This window comes from Aptenodytes forsteri, unplaced genomic scaffold (assembly GCF_000699145.1).
Source record: "Aptenodytes forsteri isolate BGI_AS27 unplaced genomic scaffold, ASM69914v1 Scaffold172, whole genome shotgun sequence".
NCBI classification, from domain to species: domain Eukaryota; kingdom Metazoa; phylum Chordata; class Aves; order Sphenisciformes; family Spheniscidae; genus Aptenodytes; species Aptenodytes forsteri.
Genome location: NW_008795018.1, coordinates 12335758 through 12359170, shown reverse-complemented (window position 1 = coordinate 12359170; position 23413 = coordinate 12335758). Strand labels below are relative to the sequence as shown.

The 23413-nt window shown below is 39.0% G+C and overlaps 1 protein-coding gene across 1 annotated transcript; it reads left to right on the top strand.

The window, feature by feature from the left end:
- The first annotated feature begins 381 nt into the window (after positions 1-381).
- CROT (carnitine O-octanoyltransferase) lies at positions 382-21570 on the top strand. Its single transcript, XM_009275689.2, has 16 exons — positions 382-513; positions 6334-6458; positions 7227-7408; positions 7587-7711; positions 10430-10538; positions 12495-12588; positions 12682-12807; positions 13250-13351; positions 13980-14063; positions 14164-14271; positions 14528-14658; positions 16018-16141; positions 18244-18322; positions 19143-19236; positions 19418-19537; positions 20627-21570. The coding sequence occupies exons 1-16, from the start codon at positions 399-401 to the stop codon at positions 20745-20747; spliced, it is 1839 nt and encodes a 612-aa protein (XP_009273964.1). The 5' UTR covers positions 382-398; the 3' UTR covers positions 20748-21570.
- Positions 21571-23413: the final 1843 nt, after the last annotated feature.

Here is a 23413-nt window from a genome sequence, read left to right as displayed (position 1 = left end):
CTGTGTGATGGCCGCCAGCCGGGCCGGGCGGGGGTCGCCGTGCGAGTGATTTCCCCCTTCACCAGTTCTCCGGCGTCAGTTCGGTGGGTGTCCCTGGGCTGGCTACTCCTCGGGAAAGACAGCAACAGGCCTCGAGTTTGTTAATCGGGACATATCCGGAGAAAGCATCAGTAGCCGCCTGGTCATGGTTTCCCCCTGTTGTGTGTATGCCTCTTGCGGCCTCAGGCCAACAAGGAATCCTCGATCCTGGTTTTGTCAGGGGACACTTCCCTGATATGTGTCTTTTTCCCCAGTCATTTACACGGTAAAAAAGAAAACAGTATGGGGAGATAACATCATCTGTCTCAAACTTAGGCTTTGTTAATAGACTTGTTAGTGTTGTGCTACAGGTCTGCATCATGGAAAAGCAAGTGCTTGAATCCTCCGAGGAGCGAACGTTTCAGTACCAAGATTCTCTGCCTTCCCTCCCTGTACCCCCTCTCGATGAATCTTTAAGTAAATACCTTGATGCAGGTAATGACTTAATATTGTAATAGTAGCATGGTGTGTGCTGTTGTAACCAGGCTAATCTGAAGATGTTTGTGAAGTGATTTGTAGAGACAGCTTGTATCAACTGATATAATTGGGATGGGGGATCCAGACAAGTTTAGAGTGCAAAAGGTCTTTTTCAGCTTCAAAATGGGAAACTAAGTGCCCAGAGAAACCTGAGTAAAAGTTTCCGTTTTATCCCTATTTCCCTTTCTCCAGCATGGAAGGGAATTGGGCATGTGGGAAGGTTAACTTTTTGATTTGGGGTTTTTTCCCCCTAAGGTCTTGTTTTCGTTTTTCAGCTATATCAGCTGGTCTAATGAAAGATGCTTCTCCACCTACGAATTTTGTTTTGCATAATGACTACTTTGCTTGTTTATGACTGTGTTTGTCCAGGATCCTTGTTTAAAAAAAAAAGTTACTTCAAACTTTTTCATACTTAAATGTTCTTCTTTCTCACCAATACTATTAACTATAAGGTAGTAGGAAAAGGCAGTGGTGGGCATTTTTGGATAATTTCTGCCCTGAAATGTTTACTTTCTAAAGCAGGTCACATAAGAGAAAAGTTTTGAAAACAACATCAATGCATATGTACCTAGCATTGTTTATAAAGCAGCGAGGACTGGTTAGTTCTTTATTACCATATCAGGCTTTGATATGTCGGGGATGACAAAGATACATTACCTAGTATCTTGAGATTATTAAAGAAACATAAGAAAGTAATTTTCAGAACGTTGAGATTTTTTTTGGAACATCTGCTTTGTGTCTTACAATCTTATCTGTAATACAGGAATGCTATCAGAGTAAGACCTAGAGTTCTGTCCTTAGCAGAAACGTATTACACCAAAATTTCCCTTTCCCAAAATAGAAATCCTTAAGTTCACTCTTAAGTTCCCTTTTATTCTGAGTGTAGTGGAAATGGCCCAGTAGATGGTAATAGGTTTTCGTTGTTGTTCCTTACGTCATCATGTTTCGATGCAGCATGTTGAAATGGTGGTTTTAGAGAAAAAATGTTGTGTGTATGTGTGTCAGAGAAAGTTTTCTTTCTGTTGTAATGCAGATTAACTAAATGTTGTGATTTGTGTAAGTTGTGCTGCGACAGTAGTGAACCTGCAATAACAGAATTGCCCTTTAGAACTTAGTTTTGTAAACCCAGCTGGCTCTCCAAGTTAATAAATAACTCTCTCGTGCAGTGATAAAATCTGACAGTGAATTTGTTTGCTCTCATTTTCTGATTCTGATTGATGTTTTCATAAATACCTTATCACATGTCCCTTTTTTTTTCATGCTGAAGTTACTTCCTATTTACTGTTCTTGTAGTCATTCTATAACTTTGACCATCATTTTTGATCTCCTTTAGTCTCACTGGAGGTTGGAGGAAAGTTAGTCCAGTATTTTTTGTTCTGCCACAGTCTTCCCCTGTTCAAATAACTTAAAGCCAGAACGCGCAGTGCACAATTCTAGACACTAGCTTGGTGATTCTCATTGCTTAAGCTCTTCATTTGTTTAGTCTGTGAAGGTGAGTGAAGGAAGGGAGGTGCTTCTGAAGAACAATTCAGAAGCTCCAAATGACCCTCCATAGATGCTGTGAATCATTCCTTGGAACCTCCTGTCTTTTGTTGGCTGGAGGAGGATCCCAGGCACTTAACATGAGTTGCGCGCCTGTTGGTAAAGCACTTTTCCAGTTGACTGGCTTTAAACAGACAAGCTGGACAGAGTATGTCTCAGAAAGTGCCTTATTTAGGGCTTTACAGTAGCTGCCTCTGCTTTGGATTCAGGATGACTAACCTTGTTTTGAAGGTATGCCTCAAGCAGAGAAGGTGGCCGTAGCCATGTTATTTAGCCTTTCAGCTCACCCCAGAGGTTGAGACTCAGAAGCTTGGACTCAGCCTGAGAGTATGAAAACCCAAAGCTCCAGCTTTCCAGAGGGTTCCTTAACTGTGCAACTGAAGATGTTTTTCATGGGATAGTTCTGGTTCATGGATGGAGCTGAGATCTATGCAGAAAGAAAGACAAGATCTGTGGGCCTGGAGAAAGTGGCAAGAGAGAAGTTTCACTGAACTCTAGTGAGAAAGGGGATGAGTTCTGCTCCTTCCTAATAGTGCTGCTTCTACATCTGATCAAATAGTTTTTAAGTGGACAGAGGCCCTGTCACCAAAGAATCACGTAGGTTGGGAAGGGTTCATCTAGACCAGATCCCTGCTCAAAGCTGGTCCAACTACAGCAGGTTGCTCAGGCTTGCTTAGCTGGGTTTTGTGTATCTGCAAGGGTGGAGATTCCACAGCCTCTCTGGGCGACCTGTTCTGGTGTTTGATCACCCTCATGATTGTGGGAGAGCGAACAAAAAACAAACCAAACCAACAACAAAAAAACAAATGCTCGCATTTTCCTTGTCAGAAATTTTCTGTGTTCCAACTTCAGTCCATTTTCTCTTGTACATCTCTGAGAGGAGCCGTGCTTTATCTTCGCTATGCCTTTCCATTCAGTTTTTATAGAATGCAACAAGGTCTTCCCTTTGCATTCTCTTCTTAAGCTGAACAAACTCAGTTCTCAGCCTTGTCCCATCATCATGTGCTCCAGTCCCTTAGCAATCTTGGTCACCCCTTGAATAGGGACCAGAACCCAGCAATTTTGCTTATTTTCTTTCTTGTGTGCATGTGCATATTGCTCGGTAATGACTTTGTAACTTGAATAACAGAGGATAATTACTCTCTCTCACAATATTGTGTGGTAATAAGGTCATTCGCTGGGAAACCTGAGTGCCGGACTACCCTCAGTCTGGGGAGGCTTTCAACTCCAGGTTTCCTGGGTGAAAACTGTAGACTGCTATATGGTATAGGAGGATGGCTTTGTCTCTATTTCTTTTTTTCATCTGTGTTCACAACTGATGGTGATTCAGTTCAAGCTGCATCTGGATATTGTTTATATTGACTTTAACAAGGCTTTTGGCACATCAAAAGTTTGGGTTTTTTTTCTTTTTTTTTAAACTGCCTCATAGACGAACTGATGAAGTATGGACTAGGTAGTGGACAGTCAGGTGGACTGAAAACTGTCTCAGCTGCTGGGCTCAAAGGTTTGTGATCAGCAGCACATATTCCAGATGTAGACCAGTCTCTGATGGTGTACCCCAGGGGTCCAATATTGTTTAACATCTTCATTAATGACCTGGATGATGGGACAGAGTGCACTCTGAGTTTGCAAATGATACAAAGCTGGAAGGAGTGGCTGATGCTCCAGATGGTTGTACTGCCATCAGAGGGAGCTTGACAGGCTGGAGGAACAGGCTGACAGGAGCCTCATGAAGTTCAACAAACAAAGGGAAATGCCAAGTCATGCACCCAGGGAGGAATAACCCCACACATCAGCACAATCTGGGGCCGCCTGGCTGAAAGCAGCTTTGCAGAAAAGCCCCTGGGGTCCTGGTGGACATGAAGTTGAACATGAGTGTCGCAGATGGAGTGAGACTGCGCTTCACTCATAAGAGAGAAGCAACAATACTTTATTGATAGAAAACAGTGAGTTAAAGTGTGAATTAACAAAGTTCAATGGTAAATGCGACAATGAACAAGATTCGACGGCAAGGCACACTTGATTATTTACTGCACAGAGGACAGGGTCAGACAAAACTCTCGGGGAGACCCTCCTGTTGAGTCATGAGGTTCAGAAAGGACCCCTTTGCTTTCTAAACTTCTCAGAGAGGAGTCTACGTGCGGCTGGATCCAATCCTAGTCCCAGACTTGGTCAACGGTTTATGTCTAGGAGTAACCTTGAGAGGCGTCCCTAGTCAAGGGGAGATCCTGGCGTGCAGCCCGCTGCTGTGCAGGAGAGCTCAACGGGTCCTGGGCTGTCCACTGTTTATAGAGTAAGATGGTTGACTTATAGTCATATTTGCATATCAGCAAGTCATTTGACTCACTGCTCCAGGCAGCCCTTGGCTACTATGTTGCCATCCATCCCCAGAGTCCAGCATAACCTGGATGCAGTCACAACGACCACCACTGGTGGTCATTTCTTACGCAGTGCAGGGGGAGCACACTGCCACAAGGAGCCAGCAATGTGCCCTTGCAGCAAGGCAGGCCAGCAACTTTCAGGGCTCCATTAGAAGGAGTGTTGCCAGCAGGTGGAGGGAGGTGATCCTTCCCCTCTGTTCAGCACTGGAGAGGCCACATCTGGAGTGCTGTGTCCATTTCTGGGCTCCCCAGTACAAGCAAGACATGGACATACTTCACTGGACCATACACGGTCCAGTGAAGGTCCGTGAGGGCGATAAAGGGCTTGGATTATCTGACATATGAGAAGAGACTGAGAGAGCTGGGACTGTTCAGCCTGGGGAAGAAAAGGCTCCAGGGGGGATCTTTGCAATGCATGTAAATACTTGATGGGGAGGAGTAAACAAGACAGCCAAACATCTCAGTGGTATCCAGTAACAGAACAAGAGGTGATGGGCACAAATTGAAATACAAGAAATTCCTTTTAAACATAAGAAAACTCTTTTTATTGTGAGGGTGGTTAAGCACTGGAACAGGTTGCTACCAGGGAGGTTGTAGAGTCTCCATCCTTGGAGATACTCAAAACGCAACACAGTCCTGAGCAGCCTGCTGTAGCTGACCCTGCTGGGATGAGGTGTTGGACTAGATGATCTCTAGATCTGTGAAGAAGAAAAAAGTAGTGGTTGCAGGGAAGCAGTCATAATTGCAGCAAGACACAGTTGTGAGGAAGTAAGATTTTAATTCTACAAGGATAGGTAAGTATTTGAGACCTTGCCCAGCTGCAACTCCATTGTTACTTGCAAAAGCTAGATTAGAGATGATACAGATACATGATTACTAAAAATTAAACAAGTATCCTTCCTTGTTCTTAACAGCTGTAAGTAGATCACAGTGTTAGTACTAGCAAGGCAGGCAAGAAATTAACTGACAGTAGTGTCCAGCAGCCTCAAAAATGAACCAGACCTCATTGTGTAGGCATTGAATCGGCAGAACCTCTCCCCCCATTCTGTTTGCCACTGACTTTACAATCTAAGTATAAAGGTAACAGAAAACATGTTATACACAAGATGAATATAAGAAGAAATGAGATGTGCCTGTATGGAAACTGACAGCAGTGCCTGTTACTGACCATAGATTTCATGGTAAAAAGGCTTTAAGGAGGGTTTTAGATTAAAATAATGACTAGTTTTGCAAATGTTTACAGAGAACTTTGGCCAGTATGGCACATGATCTGAGAGAAATCCAAAAGTATTTTAAAATACAAAAATTGGGTGGTAGTAACTGCCATCAGTGTCATTCAAAGGCAGGCATAATGTGGGGACAGTGAATGAGAATTGATGGGCAAGGTGCTTGTAGACCATGAATGGACTTTTGAAAGTAAAGGCAAGTAGCTTATGGTTGGTGCAGTAGGGTGGCAGACATGTATGGCTCAATGTATTAATTTACAGACAAAGTTCCTGTAAATCTAATTATTCAGTGAGTTCTGTAACAGCTGATGGAGTTGCAGAACTCCATAGTATTTCCAGCTACAGTTTTAAATATATTGGATTTAGTTATCTGTTAGGTATTTCAGGTTTTCAGCAATTGCTTTCATCTGCTAACATCTGTATTTATTTAAAAGTATGTTATTTATATTTTATTAGAACACACTGTGATTTATTTACAGATTTTTAAAAGGTGTTTTCCCTTCAAATATTTGTTTTAGAAAAATAAATATTGAGTATTTTCATCCACTCCCTTGCCTGTGGATATCTGAATCTTGGAATAAATCTCTGTATGCAGTTGTCTTTAAAATAGAAACACTTCCTTTTTACAGTGAAGCCATTTCTAAATCAAGAAGAATATCAAAGAACCGAGGATATAGTTAAAAATTTCAAAAAAGGGATTGGGAAAGAGTTGCATCAGAAATTACTGGAAAGAGCTAAAACAAGAAGGAATTGGGTACGTATTTTGAATTATGATTTCTTACGTATCTACTTACAGAAAGTTGGCTGTTCAGGATGTAATTTAGCCATTTAGCTTTTTTTAATGTTAGGATCTTCCTTATATCTGTCACTTGGCCTATGGATATGAACACATTCACTTACATACGTGTGATTTGTTTTTTTTCAAAGCTGGGTGGCTAAGAGGGTTCACTAACTGAAATGTTAAAAAAAAAAAAAAAAAGAAAAAGTTGTTTTAAAGTTGTATTTCAACAGAGAAAGGGATACAAGGGGGGTCGTTACCAAGTGGAATTCATGAGAACTTTGTAAATCTTAACATGACACGCTCTGGAGTGGGGATTTTCAGGTGATGATAGAAAAAATACATTATGAACTGTCCGTCCCAGATCCTCTCTCACACAAATCTCCTTTCCTTCCATTCTTCGTGGAGTAATCTGTCTGATATTCACAGCAGCCACAGCTGACGTCTGCAGGAGTTTAAGATGATTAATATCAGGGAAGAACTCTTCATCATAATTTACAGTTTAATAGTCTTAAGCAGTGTTGAATTTTATTTCAAGCTTGAAAATAGAAGAGCTGGATGTGTTGTTACCCTCAGCAGTTAGTTTTGAACCACTGTTCTGCTTTCTGTTATATAGGGACTGGTATTCAAAATATATATTTAAAAAAAAAAAAGTAAAAAAAGCAGGCAGTTGAACAATCTGGTGATTATTAATGAATTAATGACTAAAACTTAATTCTGATGCTAAACACTTTTCATTTTCAGCTGGAGGACTGGTGGCTGAATGTGGCTTATCTTGATCTTCGCATATCAACGCAAATACACTGTAATATGGCAGGCCCCGGTCCCTATATTGAACACTGCTGGCCACCCAAAGAGGGCACTCAGATAGAAAGAGCAAGTGTAAATATATGGCACACCCTGAAATACTGGGATCTCTTACGAACGTAAGACTTCAAGAAAAAATAATTGATTCTAAATATTAATCATCTTTGTGTACTTTAGTCGCAAAAATGTTTTTGTTCATTGGCATGGGTTCTTTGCAGTAGAAGATGGGTTTCTTACCTTGATTTACTTGCATAATTATCATCTCTTGTTTAATTTTGGTGTATTTGTTTACTACAGAGAGAAGGTGGCTATAGAGAGATCTGGGAATGCTGTTCTGGACATGAACCAATTTCGAATGCTCTTCTGCACTTGCAAAATTCCTGGAGTTACCAGAGACTCGATTGGCAGTTATTTTAAAACTGGTAAACAAATGCAAATTGCGGGTTAATACAAGCAAATGATTTTGTATTAATGGGCTAATGGAGTGGTCATTTTAACCATAAAATACTTGCTTCCTCAAGCACTAAATCAGATACAGGTTGTTGAGTGCTGACATAAGGAAGCAAAGAAGATACCTAATCTACAAATGCCCTTTTTGGTCCAATATTTAGTCCTTTCTAAATAAGATTAAAAGAAAGCTCTGCTTCAAATTGTATTTTATCAGCATGATGCCTATAATAAGTGTGCCAGCATTAAGAACTGAAAAAAGACAAATTCCATGTGTTATAAATGTGGGTGAATTCCGTGTATTATATAGACAGAATTTCAGCATCATTACTAATTGCATCTTTTTTCCACAGAATGCATTTCTTGAGTGTGCTCCCATACATTCTGTTGGGATAATTCTTACTTATTTTCTGTCATTGTGCTGTTTCTTGGCTTGGTCAGCTTCTTCTATTTTCAGTCTTGAAAGTACTCCATAATGCTTTTTGAAGCCATTCTCTTAAACTCCCAACAGTTTTCTGGGGTGCAGGATCAAAAGCTGGGATAAAAGTGTAATGTTGTTATTCATCCTCCACTAACAAATACTGTAGTATTAGTAATCAACTAACTGAAATCATAACACCCCTCCCACACACATTCTGATGCATCCAGAGTTGTTCAGCAGTTCTAGATAATCATGTTCACTGCTCTAGATAATCATGAGAGATGTGAATTCCTGTAAGACTCAGGAACCAGGAAGAAGGAGGTATTGCCTTGCTCCATAGAGAATATATAAGGAAATCTCCATACCGCAGGATATGATGAGAAAATGCAAAGTTGAAGGCAAGTTTCAAGGGTTTTATCTTAGCATTACAGTTGAAGAGTCAGTTTAAATACCAAAACATAGAAGAAACATTCAAATGGTGGAAATTCAATGTTCTGTTTTGATCACACTTAATAAACAAAGCTGTTATCCTCTGGAGATGCAATTTGTCATTCATGTCCCTTTTCTGCCTTAAAATATTGTAAGAACTTTATTGAACAACTTTATTAAACAATCTTGCTTATATCATTTTTTCATGTCATACATGGCAGGTGATATCCATTTCCATGTAGATTGCCTGCCTCCAGATGAAATATTTAGTCCAGTTAGTTGTCTTGGTTCTCTGTGCTTCGTGGAGAAATATGAATACCTCCAGAGAAGGATTTGGGCCATCAAGATATGCAGGTATCCAAGATAGGCAGAAGGAATTGCCATCTGGAGAGGGATCTGTTTTTCCCCTTTGGCTATCGAGGGAACTGACATGGTCTAAACACCTGAAGTAGTATTCAGATTGCAGAGTAGGGCACCTAAAATTTGGCAGCTAATGTCAGCTTGGAGTCAAAGACTACACTAAAAGCCAAGAGAGCCTGATCAGTGGAACCTGGAAAGCTATTTGGTTCAGCCTGCAGCAGACACCTTAAGGAGCACAGGTGAAGAGCTCATTAGATGTCATAAGTGTATTGGGTAGATCTCTACCAACTGTAGTGGGATCTCAGACGCTTAATTCTAGGTCTGTTAACTTCCAAACTTAATTCTACCCCTTGCTTTAGACAGCTAAAGTTAGGAGGATGCTACCTAAAGTAACTGAATTTCATGTCATCCCTTCTGACTTTTGTTATGTTAGAAATTAATTTCATGATCTGTGAAGGTGAGGTTTGCATGAAATGACAAATTCCCCACCCTAGAGTGTCTTTAATCAGGTATGTATTGAATTGTATTATTTGATTTAGAAAGTAGGACCATAAAGATAGATGTAAAAGACTTATTAAAAGTTAAGATTAAGATGTCTGTGGATGCCCATTCTGTTAAATACTTGTGAGTAAAGTAGCATACCTTTCTTCTTTTTCCCAGGGTGGAGTACTGGACTAGAAGAGATACAGCACAGTGGCTCAGTTTGAGAAAAATGTAGACATGTTTCTTGGGGTTTTAACATCTGTGTTTTGTCAGAATCTTTTCCAACTTTATTTAGTCTTATTTCCAGATAGATGGATTCAATAACGCAATGCTATGCAAGTGTACCTGGCCTAGTGTGGGCCAGTACCATCTGCATTTCTGTATAGTGGCCAAATGGTGTGTCAGTGCTCCCTTCTTACAGATTTGCAGATTACAGATCAGGTCTGGTTGACGTGGTAGTGCATCTCGGATCTTGAGCTGCATAACTGAAAGTGGTCGCATAAACACTCTGACAACTGAAGGACTCAATCATCTGCAAAGTGTCTTAGCAGCAGGCTTGCTGCGCTATATTCATCCCTTTAAAAAAAAAAACAAACAAAACTCATGCAAGAGAGAAATGTTGCTAGATCAACTTTCAGCAAGCAGCGCTCGTTTTGGCAGAGGTTGTTCCTGCCTACAAGATACACAAATAAATAACATTTGCTACTAGATAATGACAATGACTTGAAGTAGTTAGTAACAGTGAAAGTTATGTTCTGTAATATATACTTCTGTATATTTTCTGACAGTTTTAAAAATATCTTCAAATTTGCAATAAGATCATGCAGTTGGACTTCAAAAGTTACTCTTTTTTCTTTTCTCCTGTTTTTAACTGTATGAAGTCTGCCTTATTCGGAACAAAAAATGGGTCTGCAGGACTTGCAGAGTGTTTTTCCTGTATCTGTCACTCACTTTATCCCCACAGTTTGATTTTCATGTTTTATGTGTTGTTTCATTTCAGAGACTGAAGGTGAATGCCCATCTCACTTAATAGTCCTGTGTCGAGGTCGAGTGTTTGCATTTGATGCTATACATGAAGGCAGTATGGTGACTCCTCCAGAGATTTTCAGGTTTTCAAACTACCTTGTTTCAAATGAGCTGTCCTATTTAAGCTACATACCAAAGAGAGTCTTTCTTTTCCTATCCCATTCACCCCAAAGGATTAGGTGTGAGAGAGGCTACAGCTTCTCCTCTAGCTGAGCGTTCAGATTTGAGTAAATTCGTTTAGGGGATGGCATCTTCTTGCTATGAACCATGATGATCATATACTGTTGTAATACACCCATAGAACATCACACAAAAGGGCTGAATGAACATGTTTCAGTAGGAAACATCATTTATGTGTGAAGTTTCTTGACATGGAATTATTAGGATTATAAGTAACATCATTCCTTTCAGGACCCATCCACATTGATAATTGTCTCATTGCTACTTAATCATTATCAAAGATGAAGCACCACTATCATGTTGATTCAAATCTAATACACTTGTGGTCAATTTTTTCAAGAATAGAGGGGCTGGAATTCCTCAACAGGAATGGTGAGTGCACCAGAGTCCAAAATTGCAGTATATACTGACTGACTTTCTGCTAGCTACAGGTACAGCAGCATTTCACTTGCATTTCTTGTCTTTGTGCCAGACCTGGGACAACCGGCCATATTTGTGGCTCTTTTCATATTCCTGAGCTGCTGCAAAGGAACAGAGAGAAAGAATTTGGTTCATTAAATAGTAAATTTCAGTACTAGTGCAACTGGCAGTGTTTAAAGCTTTTCCGTGCTGTATCTCCTATCTCCCAGTAGCATGCAGAGGTGCCAGCTTTTCAAATTGGCAATACAGTTGTGGCCACAAGGTTTTCTACTCTGTTGGTCGAGCTCTGATGTCACATACAGAGGTAGTTTCAGCATAAGTCTTTTGTGATTGATTTGGGATCTATATGCATCTACTTACTAAAGAGGGGTTGTGTGTTTCATCTAGGAATAACAGCATTTGTCAAAGTGCTGTTTATAGAGCACAACAGAAGACTTTTGTAATTAAAATTGGCAAAAGGTGGATGGCCAAATTCCTTAGGCAAGACAAAAACTAGTTAGAGAAGCTCAAAAATAACTTTTTTTGAAAACCTGGTACTTTAATACTTAATATATTTCAACATATGTATTTCTCATTTCTGTAGTTGTACCTGTTAGATCAAGCAAGTAACAAAGAAATGAACGCCTGGAATACAGACAAAAAAACCCTAAAGCTTGTCTATAGAAAGGGTTGGTTTTGGTTTGGTGGTTGGATTTTTTTGTTTTGTTTTTGTTTTTTTAATAGCTTCATCATGGGTGTCTTATACTTTTGACAGCTGTGTAAATAATGATTATTAATGAAGTTTAATGGGCAAGAGTGCCAGAACAAAGGACAAGTGAGATTAAATGCCTGCAATTTGTGGAGTTTCTTTAACACCTAGAACAGGATGTGAAAAAACTGAATTTGCAAACTAAAAGTTAGCTCTCTGTTAACAGCTCTTCAAAGGGAAAATGCAAGGAAAAGGTAGGAAGAGAAGTATTCTTGTGTAGTTCAGTCTCTATGTTTAGGATGTACTGTAGCTACTGTTCTGCTTTAAATTTCAGGGTTAATCCTGAGTGGAAGTTTCGCCCTTGTATCTGATTAGTTGCTATAAAAGCTGCAAAGCTGCAGTATTACAGATGTCTGCTGCTTGGGAAAGTTTGATCTGCACTGCTGAAGTCTTAAATCTAGTTTTAAATTAAGTGCATAATAACACTTTAGGATTATGGCTGTTTATGTGTAAGTTTGTACTGGGTTGGTAACTGCAATTTGAATTAATCATTAGTGACCGAAAACAGAGCAGGTCTTCAGCTGCCTTTAGAGTCTGAGGGAGCTGATTCATGCTTCCTGAAAATTTACATTAGCTTGTAAATGTGGAACCAAAATTCCAGCTTGGCAAAAGAGAGACAGATAAAAAGGGTTACTTTTATCTTCTTTCCATATGTTATTTGTTAACTTCAGTTTTTGAAATCTTCTTAAAGGCAACTTACTTATATACAGAAAAGATGCCATAGTGAACCAGATGGACCAGGACTGGCAGCCTTAACAAGCAACGAAAGGACAAAGTGGGCAGAGGTGAGAATACTTCAACAGTTGATTCCTGAGAAAAGCATTGTGATGACTGGAAATACGTCATTTCATTTAGCTTTGTCTTTTTATGCTTTCTAGTTACGTGAATATTTGATTGATCTTGATCCAAAGAACTTGACTCTTCTGGAAAAAATTCAGAGAAGTTTGTTTGTAGTCTGCCTTGATGATTCTAGTCCCCATGCAACTCCTGAGGACTACAGTGAGGTAGCTCAGAATTTTTGATAATTCATATCTGGTCATCTTTATATAAAAGTTTCTTCTGCGTATATGCAGAAGTAACACTTCTTGCTCTTTCAGAACAGACAAAATGAAGCAGATAAATATGCAGATAATGCTTCTTGTTGATCCATAGGAATACTTAAATAGTTTGAATTGTTAGGGCATTGGAAGTGGGAATGGCTGAAATCTACCATCATAATCTTTTAGCCCTTTATCCTTCAGGGTCTTCAGAAATATAGTAATCAACTTGTTATCACTCTAATTTAAAAACTTAGGCTTATAATCATGTTTCATCTTCAACTGGATGAAAATGTCTTATCTCATGGGGAGGTCTCACCATCTTAATGTAGGCTTGATTTAGCTGACAGAGGTTGGCAGTGTACTCAGTGTTTTTTTTAAAACCCACGGTGTGTAACTTTTGCTTTAGGTTACAAGGCTGGGGCTAACAGGTGACCCAACAGTACGCTGGGGAGATAAATCCTACAATAGCATATTCTTTTCCAATGGAACCTGTAGCGCATTCTGTGATGTAAGTTGAAAATTTTTCCCCCCCCTTATAAACCTTTCAAGTATTTATTTCCTAAGTTTTCCCTTTCAGAGTATTATTTTAAATGTTTAATGTGTTCCTCTTTAGTGTAGCCTTGTTTACCAGGCACCTTGTCTGGCAAGTTTCCAAAAGAAGTCTGCTTTCACAGTGCTTGATATTACACCATACTTGAATTAAGAACGTGAGATCTGAAATCGTAATCTCATTTCTGAAAGTATTTAATGAGGGAGTTCCAAAGACAAAAAATACATTGCACAAGAAGGCTTAAAATTAACTCTTTGTATTATGTTGCTATTTGAACAGCTGTGGTTTTTTTAAACTTGGGTTTTTTAAAAATTTGTTGTTGAATGGCCAGAAGGGCCTACATCTTGCCTGAAATCTGCTTTTCCACAGCAGTGGTATATTGTGCCTCCTTATCTGGCTGCAGAGCAGTCAAAACAGCAGGTGGATTTACAGTAGTTCTATATGTATTGTAGAACTAGAAAAACAAGTCCAACACTGTGCAGTAAAACTGTTGGTCTGCAGGAAAAAGAGTGGGGTAGGGAAAAAAGCAATTTGATCCTTTTGCAGTTATGCAAATAATGTGATATCTTGTCTTATATGATTCTAGCATTCTCCTTTTGATGCCATGGCTTTAATTACCATGTTATCTTATGCTGAAAAGAAGATTATTGAAAATGAGGGAAGATGGAAGGTAGCTATCCTTTAAACTTTCAAATGTATTAGTTAATGTGTCTTTTCTTATGGATAACATTTTCTGTTTTCTCTCTTTCTTTCTGTTCGCATCCTCCCAGGGATCAGATAAAGTGAGGGATATTCCATGGCCAGAGGAACTTGTATTCACAGTGGATCAAAAAATTATAAATGAAATTGGACGTACTAAAGAATTGTATTACAAAAAGGTGGAATTTCTTGCTGCTTCTCTTAATTGTCACTGATTTTTTTTTTTTTTTCTTTCTCCCATTCTATTTGCACGTTCTCCATGCTGGAGAACAGGGATGAATGTTATTGATGAATTGATGTATCAGGGGACTTAACATGATGGTTTAGTTTGTTACATTGTTGGTTTATGTTGAATGTGTTTTATTTGAAGTGAACCAACTTGTGATGTTTGCAGTTTCTTGACTTCTGGTTTTTTTCCCTCCTATGGTTTGACAGGTATCTGACTTGCAGCTAGTAAATTATGCCTTCACATCCTTCGGCAAAGCATTGATTAAAAAGAAGAAACTTCATCCTGATACATTTGTGCAGCTTGCCCTTCAGCTGGCTTATTACAAATGCCATGGACGGTAAGAAAATCTCATTACCCAGATTAGGAATAAAAAAACTAGTTTCTTGAGTAAAGGGGTGGATCTGGAGCATAATGCAGTGCCCTTGCAATACCAGTGTGTATTTTGCTATGGTGATAAAAGAATGAAGCAGTAAGGTTTTTTTAAATTAGCAGTTGCATAGGGCCTTATTTTGCGCCATTGAATTCCATGGGGCTTGTGCTCTTGGCTTCAGAAGAATTGTGTCGTTGTGCCTATAGGGATCACGCGTGTACATATTATGGAATGGAGGGCAGAAGACAATCCATGGAAATGTGGATTTGGGCTGTACAAAGTAAATATTTGGGCAAACACCAAATACGGAATGAGTCAGGATTCTTTAATGTCAAATAGTTGCTCAGAAGGAGAAGAAAGCTTTATCTGTAGCAAGTAACAACCATTGGTAAAAGCCTCACAAACCTCAGTGTCTCACTTTCTTTAGCAATGTTAGATGTGAAGGTTTGGGCAGAATAATAGAGATACAGATAGTGACCCTCCAAATGCCCGACTCTACGTTTTTGGGTGTGTCATTTTATTTTGTATTATTGGTAAAAGGCGGCATTCTTCCTGGTATTGGTGTTACCAAATTTCTGTTTGCTAACTAGCACTGATTGTGGCTTGTATAAGTCATTACTGACCTGGCAAGTATTGCTTCCTTCAGAAAAAGGAGGGTTTTGTCATAGGAGCATGACGTTTAGTCACTGGAGATGCCTGTCTCATCATAAGAAAGGTCGGTAGATCTCAGTTTGCTGAATATTGGAATGAATTAACTGTCTGACTAAAATAGCCTGTTAAGTCTGTTCTAAACATACAGGTATGTTTCATGTAAGTTGTATATTAAATGGTAGACTGTCATAGTGCTGGGGATGCTGCAGGTAAAAGCTGGATGGGTGTCAGTATGCAACAGAGAAGGATTTGAGCCTTTTCCTTATAAACACATTGGGACATGCTACTTATTTCAAGTGTGTCTCAATTTTTGAGTTTTTGGACAGTATAGATGGTTTCTTTAATGGAAATATATAGTGAAACTGAAGCTTGCATAATTTCGGCTTATCTATACTAGAGGCTGGTAGATCTGTAGTCTGCAGAAAATAGCCATGACAACCCAGTCTTTTCAAGGTATGATTATAGCACTGGCACTTTACAAGCTTTTATGAGACTGACTGAAAGAGTTCCTTTGTGGCTCTTTTTCAGACACAAAATTTAAGGAAAACTAGTGGCTTACTGATACTTGTAACTGAGCTAGATGTGTAAGGTACTTGGCAGGACTTTTTTATTCCTTGAGAGAGCATATAGTTTTGTTCAGTTAATGAGATACTCTTCCCTAATTTTTCTTTTTAGCCCGGGCTGCTGTTATGAAACCGCCATGACCAGGCGTTTCTATCATGGCCGCACAGAGACCATAAGACCATGTTCTATGGAAGCAGTGGAGTGGTGCAAGTCCATGCTGGATCCTTCTGACAGTGTAAATACTGAAATCCAACTTTAATCATAATGTATTTAGAAGGCCTGTCATTTGAACTGCTTAAAACTCCTTTTTCTATCATCTCATTAATGGGAATTGGCCTGTTTCCAGTGAGACAGATTTCAAATGTTGGCTTGCTCGAAGTCTGGCTCTGGTCATTGTGACTGAGGTGAGCTGTCACGTGCAGGCTTGTTTGGTTTTCTATTCTATTTACCTTTTGGTTTCAAGAAGGTAAATGTCTTGAGTTACATTCACACTGATTTTTTTCCACACCTCAAAAAGTAACTGGGTTGGAACCAATGTATTCTGCTGTAGAGTGGTTCTGTTGTTGTTTTAATTTTTATGTGAAATCAGGAAATGTTAATCTAATTGCTGAGTCTGAGAGCAAGATTGAAATCTGTGTCCTAGTGGCAACAGGATTGTATTCCAGAGTTTGTCTCTGAATAGCTGAACTGGTGACCTTTTCTTTTCCCAGCAACTACCCTCTGGTGCTTGGCTGGCAGAGCATTTCATGCCTTTCTTGCCAAGTGAGAGCTGTACTAAAGCTCTTTCTGTTGTCCTCGCTCCACATTTCTCAGAGCCTGAGAAATGAAGCAAGGAGAAGATTTTTGAGACAAAGGGCTACGTATCTTTAGGAAATTCAAAGGTTCTATATTATTAATGCATCTGAGAAACATACAGGAATATGGCTGTTGGGAAGTATGTGTGATTGGTAATTATAGTCTTCAAAAGCATATTTTCCTGGTCTTCACTGGCTTCTTTTGGCAGGTGCTGCAGCTTTAAAACTCAATTTTCTGGCCATTATTCAAATCTGCTTTCCTATTGCAAATATGGATTCCTGTTACTTCCCTGCTCTTCAGTTATCGTCTAACCAGTTAGCAGGCTTCTATGGGTAATACACATAGAAGTTTTGTTACTTCCAACTAACTGTAGCCTTTTCTCTTTTTGTCTTTGTAATTTTAAATAGCATCTCCAAATATCTTCCTATTGCTATTTTTTTATGATGAACTCTTGGGGCTTAAAAAAGCATTGAATCTGTTCAGTAGTATTGAAATTAAGATGCTTAAAAGTCTACTTTTAAGGTACTAGAAAATACCTAAAGTTAGGTACTTTGGAAAAAATCCTTTTGTCTCAACTTTTCTTTTGCCCCTTGTGAGCTTAGTAGCTTGATTTTTATCCAAGTTGAGTGGCTGCTGCCCTTTTTTCACATGCTCTGCTGCAGCCTCTCGCATAATGAATAAAAGGACAAAGGGTGCTTCTTAAGTAGTTAAAAAGCTAGTAAGATCTGAGATCTTAGAAGCCAAGATCTCTGGTGTCTAGAGATGTTTCTCTAGGCCTCCTTTACCAAAACATGTATTTGTATTCTGATCTCTCTGGTTTTAATATGTAGGTTGCAGTATAAAATTGAAAAAAACATAATGTTGGGCAGAACTACTGTCATGCAAGTAATACTTCAGTCATCAGAGAAAATTTGGGAATGCAGTTGGCATCTGTGTATATTTTAATTAGGGTCTTTTTTGTTTTGTTTTCTGCTTTTACTTCACAGATTTTTTTAATCTGTTTTTTTCTGGGTGTTTTTTTTTTTTTTTTTCTCATGAAAAATGGTGGAATAGAATATTTCAGTTGGAAGGGACCTACAATAATCATCTAGTCCAACAGCCTGACCAATTCAGGGCATGGTGATCATGTAAATGCAACTGCACCTGCTAAAAGCCAGTGTGTTTCTAAATAAGTGGTACTGTAGGAAGTTTTTGGTTTCGGTTACTGTTATTTCACAGTGGCTACTTTCCATTGTTTCAGCTCGTTTGGGAAGGAACATGAGGTTTAGAATATTGTTCAGTGCAAAAGTGATCCAAGTAACAGATCAGAGATACAGGAAACAAATGAGTAAGTTCTCCTGAAAAAGGAGTTTGGATTTGGGAGAAGGAGTTTCAGAGAGGTTCTAATGTACCTTTCAAGATCTCCATTTTCTTCTATCTAAAATTGCTAGAAACTGTGAAAGAGGAAAACTTGCTGATCTGTGATTCCTGATGTGTTACTCATCTGGATTGTTTTTTTCTTTTCCTTTTTTTTTTTAATTCTGTCTCCCCTACTTTACACAGACTTATCGACGACTACAGCTGATGCATAAGGCGTTTGCAAAGCACAATAAAATGAGGAAAGAATGTGAGAATGGAAAAGGTACTCTGGGTTCAAAAGTTTTTTTTGTTTTGTTTTTTCTTGTGGGTGAAAAGGGAATATTGCTGTATCCTGATAACACTTTCTCTGTCTCCTTGTTTTCAACCTGAGTGAAAACTACCCCTTAACATTTTATACTTTAATTTTGGGGAGAGGAACTAAAACCTAGTCCTTGCACCCTTCCTTGTGCCCCGAAGACACGCTCACTTTGAATATTAAGTCACTTTTTCTGCCCAGCTAAACATTATTTCAGAATACCTTCTGATCAAATACATGCTTGGCTGGAAAGTGGGAAATGCGGTCTTTGAAGGCAGAAGAGAGATTTGGGTGAAATTGTAACCCAACTGTGTTAGCATGGCAAGCTATTCTATGAATGAGAAAGAGTAGCTGGGAAATAATCACCTGATGAACCTTCATACTCCATCCTACTTGGTGAGTTATCTAGGCAGTTGTGGCCCTGAAAGCCTTTTCACCTTGTCCACGTAATTGCCAGTGGGCCAGTTTCACTGTGTGGAACTCCTTCTCCTTGGCTGAAATGGAAGTTTTCTTGGTTTTTGTTTTCCACAGGAGCTGTGCTGCGTTTATATTACTTAGTTCATTTGCATTTGGGCTCAGTGTCGCAAGCTCAAAGTGATGAAGGCCTCTTAGATCAAATATTTGGGAAATGTTTTTGTATGCTGCAATATGAATCTTGTTTTTTAGTAGACTCTCTCATTTATCTGTCCTTCAGCTGCTATTTGAGCTTCCAGCTATCCAGACCAGAAGAAGCAGAAAAACAGGAAATGCTGTCGTTAATGATGCAGTATTTGCATTTATTTGACAGGATTTGATCGTCATCTTCTGGGTCTCCTACTCATAGCACAGGAGCAAGGACTGCCGGTGCCAGAACTTTATATGGATAATGCCTTCACAGTTAGGTAATTCATGTTCTTGTCCTGTGGGGAGGTTGCATCCCTTGATACTGAGGACTTTGTTACATTGGCCTTATCCGTGCTGATTTCTTGATCTCTAGCACAAAATAATTTTTCTGTAAAACTCACTTTGTTTTAAATTATCTTTAAAAGTGCTGGTTTTGTTTTGTTTTGTTTTGTTTTACAGTGGAGGAGGTGGGAATTTTATTCTTTCAACTAGTCTGACTGGCTACACTAGGTTTAGTGGATCTGTGCTCCCTATGGTACATCATGGCTATGGCTTTTTTTATGCAATCAGAGATGACAGGTATGGGTATAACTTAATTTTGGGCATGGTTCTGTCTCTGTCACAAAGGGAAAGGTGGCTAACAACTAGAATGAGGAAAGGAAAAGACATGGCTGAACATGTCAGAAAAGGTTGAGAAGTGAGGTACATGAGAATAGAGGCATTAACATTCTGGGAGAGCATGTGTGGGAGGGAGGATGAACGGTGGAGGTAAAGTGAGCACCAAGATACTGACAATAGGCAGAAAGAAAAGAGTGGGGAAGGTGAAAGAAGGGAGGAACAAAAGAAGTTAACTTACTTTAAAATAAGCTTTTGTTTTAGAGATCACTAAATGTAACATGCAAAGGCGTTTTTTAAAAAGTAGCAATTGACTGAGATAGACCAGATAGAGTACAAGTGAGCACACTGTCCATCATTCTTGGCAGTGACACAGACATCTCTTGACGCAAACCAGGCCTCTTTGAGTAACAAGGAGAAGCTAAAACATTTGGCTTCACTTCTCATAAAATGGTAGGATTTGAAAAGATCCGCTTTTAGTTTATTGGTCTCATGGACAAAAAATATTGCTTCTTTACGAAATCTAATAAACTACTTTCATTATAATGTGTTGCGATAACTTGCTATTTTGTGATTTAGGTGTAATTTGAATGACTTCTTCCCAAAGCTAAATATGGATTGTGTGCAGCTTTGATTCAGTTTGAGAATACAAACCATTTCTACTTTGATCTATGGCTCTGTTAAGATAAATAGAACTAGATAAAGATCTACCTTTTATTGGGTAAATAGAAAAAAAAGTACTTTAAACCTTAAACTAGTTGCAGAGAAGAAATATAATTCACAGTATTTTCAAATATAAGTGGAATACATCACTGTGTATGTAGAAATGGGTATTTAAATCAAAGTATTTAGTTTCGAGATCTGTCAACATTATTGCTTAGTGAAGGCACTAGGGATCTGAGTCCTTTTTGAATGTTGAGACAGTATGTTTATGTGACAATTTTTGCTTCAGAACTTATGTCAATAATTTCATGTTTCAGTGCAATTTGTATGACATTTATCCTAGATCATGACAATGAAGAGTGGTAACTTCATTGTTTTCTATATTGATAGGATCGTTACTACCTGTTCTTCTTGGAAATCATGTCCAGAGACTGATGCAGAAGTGCTGTGTAGAGCTGTGTTCCAGTGCTTTCAGGACATGCTACAATTAACAGTTGCAGCTCAGCTGTAAGGTTGATAATGATGTAAAAGCCTTTGCAAGCTCATGAGTTATATGTAGTACTTATAAATGAAATGCTACTCGAGTACTGTTATATTCAAGTTAAGATGTTTAATGATCTCAGTGAAGTCTACCTATTTTTATGGGATTTACTGTGGTAACAGTACCCATTTAAGAGTAATGTAGCAACAATTTGCAACAACAATGCAAGCAGTAGTACCTTATCTATGTAGAACTATGCAATATTAAAATATGCCTCAACAATGCAAACAAATTTGAGAGACGGGGTGTTGGAAGTGGAGAATTTATGGGAGATTTGTATTTATGATCTTAGTAGTAACACGTAGAATACTTTGTAGTCTACTGATACTGTTTATGCCAGTGGAGCACTTAACTGCGTACTTAAGAGTAACCACACTATCCTCTTAGGTGATTATGCTTCCTTTTCATAGTGATTTATGAAATAGAAGGGCTGCCTCCATCAGGCTATATGTTATTTTATAAGTTATCTTTCATTTTTGCTATTGGGATTATACCAAATAAATGTTGTATCCGTGAATGGGGATGTTCCCACTACATTTGTAGTATGAGGGCACTACAATCTGAAGTATTTTGAAAAAGGAGCTCTCAATAATAAAGACAGACAGCAGCATATGAGTTCCAAATTCCTCAGAGTTTTCATCTTTGAGTGAACTGCTGCTAGTCTGCTGCTTAACACAATAAAAGTAATTGCTGAATGCAGTTTGATACAATTCTCAGGATTTTAAGACTTGATTCCTCTGTTTGAGCAGCTTTGTATTTTCCTGTCATAGAAATAAAATTCTTCTAAAAATCAGCTTTGTATTGACTGATTTACAGGTGGACTGTTTAATGTGTAGCAACTAAACTTTGTGAAAGAGAGATGATCTTGGGGACAGATGAACTTGAAATAGAGGTTGTAAAGTACCCATTGTTTTCTCTTTTCTCTAGTTTTTGGAGTTTTGAGAGAGATCAAAGATTATTATTTGTTTTACAGAAACAACTGTGTTCTCAGCTAACACTGAACCATTCTCTTTGCCTTCTGGAAGCTCTGTTGCGTATTTTTTTCCACAGTAGCAAGAACAGAGTTTCCTTTTTCATTTCCTTCCTCAAAGCCTGACACTTCTCTGAGTAACAGGCCAGAGTGTGTTATACTGTGTCTTGTTGCCTCAGAAAATGGTCTCATTATTACAGCCTTTGTCTTCCCTGCTTTTATTGGGCTACTTGTACGTCCTGTCTCAATTAAATCTGACAACCATTCATTGTTTAATGGTTGATTTGAGGTCTTCCAAAACTCATACAGAGTAAGAATCCATTCCTGGATTGCTGGAACTCCATTCCTGGAGTGCTTATAATAACCCACTCTCTTTCTCGGAGGTAAATGACTTTCTGAAACCTCTTGGTTAGTGAAGCATGTGTTTTTATGATGCTGTGATTTCTGTGAGATAGATTAGGATTTTGGATCAAGCTATGCCTGGTGATTTTTATTACTATTTTTTTTTATAAGTTCTGTCTGACAGTCACAACTTTTCACCCCATAATTGGGTTAGTAAACCTGGTTGCAACAGCGACAGCAATAGTTTGCTTTGAACACTCATTTGAAACAGCCTGAAATCTGATGAAGGGTGTAATTTTGCATTTATTTGCATTTGTTTTACACACATCTACCCCTGCCTCTCTGGGGATTTCTGGGGGCATAGAAATCCTGGCAGAAATACAGAAAAAGGAAAACTATTTCAGCAAGTGTATCATTGAGAAAATGTCATTCAATCACCACTGTAAGCAGAATTTCCTGTTCAGCTGGGACAGTCTGTCTTGCCTAGAGGAACTGAAGACAGGAGTGTATCCAGAGAGAACAAAATTAAATTCTGTGAGTTGCTAGACTTACTTGTTATGTGCTGTGGACGCATGAATTCATGAGCGTAGTGTTAATTTCCTTGTTATAAGGAGTAAAGCAATTTTGATTCAAAGTTGTTGTACTAAGTTTATGCTCTATGGACCATGTGGGACTAAAGCATAAAGTGTTAAACAGAGTTGGTTTTTTTTTTTTTTTTTTTTTTTTTTGTCTGTGTGGATTTGGAAAAACGTGTTATCAGTGCAGAAGTAGCATAATGCAGTAGGGGCTCTGATTTCAGGTCAGGGTGGTTAAGCTGTGCAGTCTTGTTGTCGTAGGATAGGCACCATTTGCTTTGAAGACGCTGAGGCTAAAGCAGGGGGTTGCAGAAATTGGCTGCACCCATTAGTGCATAGGCAAGCTGAGAATAGGAGCCAGGTTTCTGCATTTGTGGGAGTGAGCCAGTTGCCAATCCCAGCAGGCTTCCTTTTTTCCCCTGCTCCAGGTTGCATGTGCGTTTATTTAGAAAGAGTCATACCTGGATGTCCTGGTTTCGGTTGGGATAGAGTTAATTTCCTTCCTAGTAGCTGGTACAGTGTTGTGTCTGGGATTTAGGACAAGAACAATGTTGATAACACACTGACGTTTTAGTTGTTGCTAAGCAATGCTTACACTAGTCAAGGACTTTCCAGCTTCCCATGCTCTACCGACTGAGAAGGCTGGAGGTGCACAAGAAGCTGGGAGGGGGCACAGCCAGGACAGCTGACCCCAACTGGCCAAAGGGACATTCCATACCATGTGACGTCATGCTCAGTACATAAACTGG